Source organism: Cynoglossus semilaevis, chromosome 9 (genome assembly GCF_000523025.1).
Source record: "Cynoglossus semilaevis isolate Cse_v1.0 chromosome 9, Cse_v1.0, whole genome shotgun sequence".
Lineage (NCBI taxonomy): Eukaryota > Metazoa > Chordata > Actinopteri > Pleuronectiformes > Cynoglossidae > Cynoglossus > Cynoglossus semilaevis.
In genome coordinates this window covers 4,716,009-4,725,722 of record NC_024315.1, presented here as the reverse complement: position 1 = coordinate 4,725,722, position 9,714 = coordinate 4,716,009, and the positions used below count along the sequence as shown (strand labels likewise).

At 46.4% G+C, this 9,714-nt stretch overlaps 3 protein-coding genes across 5 annotated transcripts in view; 2 read left to right on the top strand and 1 right to left on the bottom strand.

Annotated features, from left to right (window-relative positions):
• Positions 1–6,967, top strand: part of vav1 (vav guanine nucleotide exchange factor 1) — an 11,990-nt gene extending 5,023 nt beyond the window's left edge. For 2 of the 3 annotated variants that reach the window (XM_008316635.3, XM_017035235.2), the window contains 23 exons: positions 119–227; positions 336–428; positions 516–584; positions 660–763; positions 843–942; positions 1,234–1,329; positions 1,406–1,474; positions 1,546–1,632; positions 1,713–1,798; positions 1,890–2,025; positions 2,132–2,241; positions 2,332–2,433; positions 2,511–2,605; positions 2,699–2,715; positions 4,483–4,519; positions 4,614–4,750; positions 4,869–4,934; positions 5,119–5,150; positions 5,846–5,956; positions 6,042–6,129; positions 6,225–6,354; positions 6,552–6,703; positions 6,797–6,967. In XM_008316635.3, the coding sequence (XP_008314857.1) occupies positions 119–227; positions 336–428; positions 516–584; positions 660–763; positions 843–942; positions 1,234–1,329; positions 1,406–1,474; positions 1,546–1,632; positions 1,713–1,798; positions 1,890–2,025; positions 2,132–2,241; positions 2,332–2,433; positions 2,511–2,605; positions 2,699–2,715; positions 4,483–4,519; positions 4,614–4,750; positions 4,869–4,934; positions 5,119–5,150; positions 5,846–5,956; positions 6,042–6,129; positions 6,225–6,354; positions 6,552–6,703; positions 6,797–6,850 (2,080 nt within the window). In that variant the 3' untranslated portion in view covers positions 6,851–6,967. The remainder of the gene's footprint in view (positions 1–118; positions 228–335; positions 429–515; positions 585–659; positions 764–842; positions 943–1,233; positions 1,330–1,405; positions 1,475–1,545; positions 1,633–1,712; positions 1,799–1,889; positions 2,026–2,131; positions 2,242–2,331; positions 2,434–2,510; positions 2,606–2,698; positions 2,716–4,482; positions 4,520–4,613; positions 4,751–4,868; positions 4,935–5,118; positions 5,151–5,845; positions 5,957–6,041; positions 6,130–6,224; positions 6,355–6,551; positions 6,704–6,796) is intronic. The other variant, XM_008316636.3, reaches the window with a different exon arrangement.
• A 112-nt stretch (positions 6,968–7,079) lies between these two features.
• Positions 7,080–8,512, bottom strand: ubl5 (ubiquitin like 5). Its single transcript, XM_008316634.3, has 5 exons — positions 8,375–8,512; positions 7,914–7,992; positions 7,673–7,756; positions 7,549–7,586; positions 7,080–7,375 (listed from the first exon to the last, which is right to left on the bottom strand). The coding sequence occupies exons 2-5, from the start codon at positions 7,967–7,969 to the stop codon at positions 7,332–7,334; spliced, it is 222 nt and encodes a 73-aa protein (XP_008314856.1). The 5' UTR covers positions 7,970–7,992; positions 8,375–8,512; the 3' UTR covers positions 7,080–7,331.
• Positions 8,513–8,547: 35 nt separating this feature from the next.
• pin1 (peptidylprolyl cis/trans isomerase, NIMA-interacting 1) overlaps positions 8,548–9,714 on the top strand; it is a 2,173-nt gene continuing 1,006 nt past the window's right edge. Inside the window, exons 1-3 of the mRNA XM_008316633.3 lie at positions 8,548–8,750; positions 9,356–9,438; positions 9,628–9,714. Coding sequence (XP_008314855.1) covers positions 8,693–8,750; positions 9,356–9,438; positions 9,628–9,714 — 228 coding nt within the window. The 5' untranslated portion in view covers positions 8,548–8,692. The remainder of the gene's footprint in view (positions 8,751–9,355; positions 9,439–9,627) is intronic.

Genomic DNA, 9,714 nt, shown 5'->3' with positions numbered 1-9,714 from the left:
CTTTTTAAATCACAGTCCAGTCTTTCTGTGATCAGTGTTTGTTGTTGTTTTCACCACATGTTGATTTACAGCAGAACCTGCACCTGTGTGTGTGTGTGTGTGCGTTCCTGTTAACCAGTAACACAGTGGACGAGGACGACGACCTGTACGACTTTGTGGATGATGAAGATAATGAAGGGGATGAGATCTACGAGGACTTGATGAGGACGGAGGAGCCGCCGGAAAAAGTGAGTTCATCCTGGAACGGAGCAGGAACAACAACCTGCACAGAGTCAGAGTCACTCCACGCTCTCTCTCTCTCTCTCTCTCTGTGTGTGTGTGTGTGTGTGTTTCAGCAGAAGACAGGTGTGGACAAACGGGAATGCTGCCTACAGGAAATCCGACAGACGGAGGAGAAATACACAGACACATTGAATTCTATATTACAAGTGGGTTCACGTGAAATTCACACTGCTGACTACAGGGGGCGCTCTCACAGACAGTAATGACCCACTTTATCTTTTCTACCGACTCAGCACTTCATGAAACCACTGGAGAGATTCCTCCAGGATCAAGACATCGAATCCATCTTCATCAACTTACAGGTAAAAAGACGACGACTTCCTCCACCTCCACGGCTCCACTGCACTGAGTCAACGCGTGTGTGTGTGTGTGTGTAGGATTTAGCCGTGATTCATCATCAGTTCTTAGAAGAGGTTCAAACCTCCATCCTACAGTTTGGAGCCACTGACCTGTACCAGGTGTTCATCAGCTACAAAGAGAGGTAAAACCGTACCATGGGTCCACCATCAAACTGTGACCAAGAAACGTTGACATCTTTTGGTTTTGGGTTTTCTCCTCAGGCTCCTGCACTACGGCCGCTACTGCAGTCAGGTGGAGACGGCAACCAAACACCTGGACAAGCTGTCTACAACCAGGGAGGACATCAGGATGAAGCTGGAGGTGAGGACACCCTGACCTCAGAGCTGAAGAGGTCAAAGGTCAGCCTGGCTGTACCTGTCTGTGTAGTAGTCACCGCAGTCGTCATCAAATGGTGGCCCGTGGCCCGAATCCAGCCCGTCAAACCGTCCTATCCGGTCCCCAATAGGATTCAAACATTTGAATAACCGTCAGTGACCCCTGGACCCACTGAGCCCCCGTCACTGGTCAGCTGTAGACCGCTCTTTTATGTAGAGAAGAAGACAAGCGTGCTGGTCAGATGGGTTCATGGTCTTCTTTCTTTTCCTGCCACAGGAGTGTTCAAAGAGGGCCAACAGCGGGCGCTTCTCTCTGCGGGACCTCCTGATGGTGCCCATGCAGAGGGTCCTCAAATACCCACTGTTGTTACAGGTGTGTCTCTGTGTCCCTTTGTCCCGCTGCTCTGTACGGGTCACTTCAGTGTGTGTGTGTGTGTGTGTGTGTGTAGGAGCTGGTCAAACACACCAACGACCCCACGGACAAAGACAACCTACGTCTGGCTCTGGACGCCATGAGGGTAAGGCTGCCAGTACTGTACGTACTACTGCAGTATAAGCTGTGCAGTACTCTCCTGTGTTGGTCTTCCAGGACTTGGCTCAGTGTGTGAACGAAGTCAAGCGTGACAACGAGATCATCCGACAGATCACGGCCTTCCAGATGTCTATAGAGAACATGGTGAGGTCACTGGTCTCCCCTGGTCCTCGTGACCTCTTGGACTCACTCCGACCCTCACTGGTTTCCCCTCTGCTCCGTAGACCCAGTCCTTGGCTCTGTACGGCCGGCCCAAGATCGACGGAGAGCTGAAGATCTGCAGCTCAGAGAAGAAGTCCAAACAGGACAGGTGTGTGTGTGTGTGTGTGTGTGTGTGTGTGTGTGTGTGGTCGACCTCAGTCCTGACGCCTGTCCGTCTGTGTGTGCTCTGCCTTGGACAGGTACGTGTTCCTGTTTGACAAAGCCATGTTTGTGTGTAAGAAGAAGAGCGGGGAGTCGTTTGAGCTGAAGGAGACGATCGAGCTGCAGCACTACCATCTACGAGACGAGATCAGGGGGGACAAGGACAAGAAGAAGGTTACTGAGCCAGACAGGACGCAACAGGACGGACGCCACAGCTGAACAGGAAGTCACTCAGTCTGTCTGTGTGTGTGTGTGTGTGTGTGTGTGTGTGTGTGTGCAGTGGTCTCACGCCTTTCTTCTTCTGGACTGCTACGGACGGGGGTGCTACGATTTATACTTCAAAACCAGAGAAGTGAAGAAGAAGTGGCTGGAACAGTTTGAGATGGCTCTGTGAGTGACACACACACACACACACACACACACCTGTCCTGTTTGATTCCCTGCGGCTGATTCTGTTTGGTGTGATCTGATTGGCTGTAGATCCAACACAAGTCCAGAAGACGCCACGGCCAACAACCACGACTTCCAGATGAACTGCTTTGAGGAGACCACGTCCTGTAAAGCCTGCTCCATGCTGCTGAGGTGAGTAGATGAGCAGACGTTAAGACCAGCCCCAGGTTTGTCTCCGCTCACACTCTGTCTCCACGTCCCGTCTGCAGAGGAACCTTTTTCCAGGGTTATCGTTGCACTCGCTGTAAGATGGCTGCACACAAGGAGTGTTTGAGCAGACTACCTGCCTGTGGGCGGAGCTCAGGTCTGTCACCCACGACCACTAATGTACAGCACCAGTGGAACCACTGACCCTGACCCTGACCCTGACCCTAACCCTGACCTCTCCATGTTACAGATCATTCTGGAAAAAAGGTCAGTCACAACCATCTGGACTCTTCAGTCCAAAATCACACTTGGACTACAGTTACACTCCTCAGTATATCACCGGGACTATAGTATCGCAGTATACTGTAGTATATGGTAGTATATGGTAGTATACGGCAGTATACGGTAGTATACGGCAGTATACTACCGTATACTGTAGTATATGGTAGTATACGGTAGTATACGGCAGTATACGTCAGTATAGGTCAGTATACGGTAGTATACGGCAGTATACGGTAGTATACGTCAGTATACTGTAGTATATGGTAGTATATGGTAGTATACGTCAGTATAGGTCAGTATACGGTAGTATACGGCAGTATACGTCAGTATACTGTATTATATGGTAGTATACGGTAGTATACGGCAGTATATGTCAGTATACTGTAGTATATGGTAGTATATGGTAGTATACGTCAGTATAGGTCAGTATAAGGTAGTATACGTCAGTATACGTCACTATACGGTAGTATATGTCAGTATACGTCAGAATAGGTCAGTATACGGTAGCATATGGTAGTATACGTCAGCATAGGTCAGTATACGGTAGCATATGGTAGTATACGGCAGGATACGTCAGTATACGGCAGTATATGTCAGTATACGTCAGAATAGGTCAGTATACGGTAGCATATGGTAGTATACGGCAGTATACGGTAGTATATGTCAGTATACGTCAGTATAGGGCAGTATAGGTCAGTATACTGTAGTATACGGCAGTATACGGTAGTATACGTCATTATAAGTCAGTATACGTCACTATACGGTAGTATACGGCATTATACGGTAGTATACGGCAGTATAGGTCAGTATACTGTAGTATATGGTAGTATATGTCAGTATAGGTCAGTATACGCCAGTATACGTCAGTATACGGCAGCATAGGTCAGTATAGGTCAGTATACGTCAGAATACGTCAGTATACGTCAGAATACGTCAGTATACGGCAGTATACCTCAGTATACTGTAGTATATGGTAGTATACGTCAGTATACGGTAGTATAGGTCAGTATACGTCAGAATAGGTCAGTATACGTCACTATACGGTAGTATACGGCATTATACGGTAGTATACGTCATTATAAGTCAGTATACGTCACTATACGGTAGGATACGTCAGTATACTGTAGTATACGGCAGTATATGTCAGCATACTGTAGTATATGGTAGTATATGGTAGTATATGGTAGTATATGGTAGTATACGGCAGTATACCTCAGTATACTGTAGTATACGGCAGTATATGTCAGTATACTGTAGTATACGTCAGTATACTGTAGTATACGTCAGTATACGTCAGAATACGTCAGTATACGTCAGAATAGGTCAGTATACGTCAGTATACTGTATTATATGGTAGTATACGGTAGTATATGTCAGTATACGTCAGCATAGGTCAGTATACGCCAGTATACGTCAGTATCTTGATAAAGAGTGTTCTCTATGAAGCCCCACTGGTGTGAAGTGAAGATCCTGGTCTCAGACAAAGAGGCTTTCCCTCCTCTCCAGCACCACCATCAGGATGATTTCAGCGGAGCAGGGGGGATTCTTGACAGATACTGTCTCAGATATATTGAAATACATCCACACAGCAGACTGTCAGCCTGCGGCATCATCACTTCCTGTTTCGACCCTTTAGTTTCGGTAATAAAAGTATTTCGGACGAAACTGGAAATGCACTTTAGGGCCAGTTTCAGCCAAATGTTCAGTTCATCCCTACTTGATACTCATTTAGGTTTTTTGGTTTTTTTCTAGAATAAATCCCACAGATCTTCCCCAAACCCCAGCACAGGTGAGAAGTGAATATTTTCTACACTTCATCTCAGCTTCTACCACAGACTTAGAGTGAATAAAAAAACGTCACCTGCTCTTCTTCCTCCTCCCAGGAAACCCTAAGATGGAGGTGTGTCAGGACTATTATGGTCTGCCTCCTCCTCCCGTGGGCTTCGGCCAGCCCCTCCATCTGTACAAGGGAAACATCATCGAGCTGACGCGAGCTGATGCTGACCTGCAGTGGTGGGAGGTAACTCAGTTAGTCTTCAATCAGACGTACCGTATGCCCTCTGTGTCATCCCCCCCCCCCAGCAGGGTCATACCCTAACCCTGACCCTGACTGTGGTTTCACTGGGTTTTTCCTTCAGGGAAGAAACCTGAACCTGGGTAACGTTGGATGGTTCCCCTGCCAGAAGGTCCAGCCTTATGTGGTGGTGAGTACTACAGTACTACAGTATACACCCAACCACACACATGTACACACACACTAATTAAGATGCGAGACAGGAAGGTGCTAACCAAAACTAGAACCAACATATGTGTTTGATTTATTGTAAATGCTGGAAACCAACGAGCTGAAGTGAAACTAACACTTTTCCCTCCACTGGACGACCACAGAGACTGACCACAGACTTCTCAGGCTTCAGCTGGTGAGTACAGACCAGATCCCAGTTATGACAGACACAGTTGAACACAGTCTTTTCCTGTCACTGCTCACACACCGACAACCACACTGAACTGCAGTCTTTTCCTGTCACTGCTCACACACGACAACCACACTGAACTGTCACAGAAACGGATCCAGACACTGATAAGAACCGCTGCTCCGCACTTTCGTACTATCCAGACACTGATAAGAACCGCTGCTCGCCATCTTGTCGCCATCTGGTGTTAATGTTTGTTATCGCAAAGTTAAAGTGAAACCGATACGATGTCCTTCACCTGAAACAGAAGAATCCTTTAAAGGTGTTTCATCACAGCATCACAACCTGGTCCTGTGTCTAAAGACTCAAACTGAGTTTCTGTTAAAGGGCTTTTTCAGTTTTTAACAGATTTTCACTCAAATTTGGTTAAAACTGTGACGTTGCTCTGATCCAGACACAGAGAAGTCAAACATTAATCAGCTCAGAAACATAACCATGAAGTTAGTCCAGACTGTGGGACGTATTTTAGTTTGTTATAGTCATCATCAGACACGTGTTAGAATTATAACATGAACTTTGACACTTAGCCTGGTGTGTAGTGGGAGCTCCTGACAGGTGTGTGTAAAGACGGGGCATTTACTGTAAAGTTGTGTTTGTTCAGAAAGACAAAGAAACGTTCCTAACTGTCCCTGTGATCCAAGGTTCGCTGGAAACATGGACAGAACTGCAGCCAAAAACCTGCTCCTGTCTCGGTCCAACGGGACCTTCCTGGTGCGGCAGAAGGATGCTGGGGAGTTTGCCATCAGCATCAAGTGAGGCTTCATAATGAGTGTGGTTGAATGGCTGACGTCCAGGTTCATCTCCACTGACTGACTGACTCTGTCTGTGCTGCTGCAGGTTCAACGTGGACGTCCGACACATCAAGATCACCTCTGCTGACGGCCTCTTCCGCATCAATGATAAAAAAGCCTTCAGGGGTTTAGCTGTGAGTCTGCTCTGTCACAGCAGGGTCAGAATCACGGTCTGATGAGTGGACGTTGAACTTTTTCTCTTCATGACGTGTTTCTCCTCTCATCTTAGGAAATGATTGAATTTTACCAGAAGAATTCTCTGAAGGAGTATTTTAAGGATTTGGACACAACGCTAGAGACGCCGTACACCCAACCTGACCAACTGGACCCGTCTAATAACACACCTACTACTACAGCAGGTGTCCACACACACACACACACACACACACTAGCACAGCTGACAGGTTTCTGCTCATGTTCTCTGAAGTTTGTGTTGTTTTCTGCAGAGACCTGTTGGTTTTTCTGATACAGTAGTTTTCGTCCTAATGAGAAGGTTTTTTCATTTGATTTAGTTATAAAATAACCGTCCCAGTGCAACATGGTCTGTGTCTGACAGGAGACGGCGTGAGGAGCTTCAGCGTGGCCAGAGCCAGGTACGACTTCTCAGCCAGAGATCGTTCAGAACTGTCGCTGCGAGAGGGAGACACCATCAAGATCCTATCAAAGAAAGGCCACAATGGCTGGTGGAAGGGAGAGGTGTACGGCCGGGTGAGGAACTAACACAACAACACACACACACACACAACAGGATGTGTGTTTCACTGAGGGGGGGTCTGACCTACATGACTGCCGTCCCTGCAGGTGGGCTTCTTTCCAGCCAACTACGTGGACGAGGACTACTCCGAATACTGCTGATGTGATGTGGCTCCACTGAAATGAAGAGTCCTACACTGGTGTGTGTGTGTGTGTGTGTTCTATTTGTTCTCCAGTGAGTTTCAGTGATGTGAATAAAAGGCGTTTTTATCCTCCTGATGTCAAGTCTGGTTAAGCTGCAGGAATTGAATTGATCACCAAATGATTTGGATGTTTTTACCTTTGGTTCCAGTCATTTATTGAACATTTAAACCAGTAGAAATATCAACAGTTAATATCAATCTCACTGACCTTTATTTACAAGCACGACATACACAGCACTGATGACTCAACTCAAACATCAGCTCTACTTCCAAAATATCAAAAAACAAAGTACTTGCAGAACAACATGTCTAACTGTGGGTACAAAATGAAACCTTTCTACAGATGTTCTCTGTCAGATCAGGTGGTCTCCTGTGACCACTCCTCTCTGTTCATCCATGATGATGTGTGACTTCAACGCCCTCCTGGTGTCAGCGCTGACTTACTGGTAGTAAAGTTCCAGGTTCATACCATCGTGGATTTCATCTGTAGATCCTGGTTAAGAAACACATTGAAGATTGTGCAGCTTTGAGTCACGGTGCAGTTTTCACTCTGTTTAAATGAACTGTCAGCTACGGTGACGAGACGATGTCGGTCCTAGACCTCCATCAGTCAGTGTGTTGTAAAAACACACACAAGACCGAAACACTGAAGGATACAGTCGCCCAGAGACACGTGATCCTTGAATATGGTATACCTGCAGGAAACAGGAAACAGGAAGTCGGTCATTGAAGACGTTTCTCATTGCTTCGCCCGGGGGTAAAACCCTGAGAGTGAACTTACCACTTCTTTAAAACGATCTTGTCGTGCTTCGTCCCAGTCTGGGCGGCTATGAGCTTCTTCAGGTCCCCGATAGTGTCCTCGGAGCTGAAGAAGAGCCCGTTCAGGAAAACACTCACTTTGGTGACGATTCATTCATTTACAAACCACAAAGACACAAGTCGATTTTCATGGTCAATTTGACACAAACCTGTTATGGAAGATAAACCTCATTTTACTCAGCACTTTTTACGGTAAAGGATACTTGCACTTGACTCGGACTTTTTTGCCCAAACGATCGTTGCAGACCACCTCGATCATCTTCACTGTTCTCCGCTGGTCCACTGGCCGACAGGACATAAATAAAGTCAGTCCTGATACTAGTTTATCGATACATTTAAAAATGATGACATTTGGAACAAAAACGCCTGTGAAATATATTTTGGGGCAATGAGACTAACAATGATGGTAAAAATTTCAATTACTGAAGAGAACCGACTGTACAATTGTAAAGGAGTTATCGTTAAAACAAAAACCTACAACTTTTATTATTGATCGTACGTCAGCCAAAACTCAGATCGGTTGTTCTGCGCACGTTAGCTAACGTGGTGTGTAACACATACGAATGTAACGTTGTTAAACGCGACAAGTAAATAATTTTCCTCTACGTGATCAATTGTATGTTTATGGATGATTTACTAGATTATTTAATCATAATCCTCTTACCTTAAAAAGCACAAATCAGTAAATATTCTGTCGTCGATGTGTTTTTCTACAACTCTCAGGAACCGACTTTACCGTAAAGCTTTGCGCTCCAGCCTCTCCACCTATCAGGCGGAAATACTGCGACTGACTGCTCACAAGAGCCAATGGTTGTAGTGAACAACTAAAGGGGGCGGGGCTTTAGCTGAAAACAACTCGTGTCGTAAACAAGACGCTGTACGTCGCAACTTTACTGAGCTGCATCCGGCCCTGCCTCACTGTGGCCACATTAATATACGGTTTTTAGAGACAGCAGCCACTGAAAAATAAAAAGTAAATATAATGGCAGATGAGGAGAACCTGCCCTCGGGATGGGAGAAGAGAATGAGCCGCAGTACAGGTAATGGAAGTCAAACCAACGGAGGCCGGATCTTCCGCTCCAAATGCGCTGTGCAATGGATGTAGCTTAGATGTTAGCACGGCAGGCAACGAGGCGGACACACACCCGGGGCAGACACCCGGGGCAGAGACCCGGGGCAGACACCCGCGGTTAGCCTGCAGCTGCACGTGTGTTACGTCTGTGGTACTAGATGCACATGTCGGTGGTTATTACAGCCTGTGTTGAGAACTGCTGAGTGCAGTCTTCATGACGTCATTCTGCCCCAGTTTCACATTCGCTGTGTCACACCTGAGGGTGGATTTCAGCCCTCAAACACCAATGATTTATATTTTTTAAATAATTCAGCGATTGTATTATTATACAGGAGGGTTTTTGTTGTTAGTTAATGTTAGCGATCGAACCAGGTCTAGTTAGAACCTTATTCCTACCTTCTCTGCATGCCGTGAAAAAACCAAATCAACATAACCCTCGGAGATCAACCAAGATAACAGTGTTCCAAATGTTCGGGTGAATGTGCTGCAGATGAGAAACGAGAAATGTTCTGTTCCACTCTGGAGAAGTGGGTCATTGTGTAACGAGCTGTCACCTGGTGTGTTCAATGTCAGGCAAAGTTTACTACTTCAACCACATCACAAACGCCAGTCAGTGGGAACGTCCAGTGGGAGACGGCCGTGGAGAACCAGACAAGGTAGACTGTCTTCATCAACCTGAGTCTGAGACAAAAACACTCTTCAGTTTCTAACATGTTGTTGAACTAAAGTTTGACTACGACGTCTGTGGAACAGAAACACTTCATGACTGTGAAGGTTCTGTCTCTACCAGACATGATGATAAAATGACTCTGTATTCTCTCTCTCACACACACACACACACCTAGGTCCGCTGCTCCCACCTCCTGGTGAAGCACAATCAGTCACGCCGTCCATCTTCCTGGCGGGAACAAAACATCACACGGACAAAAGAC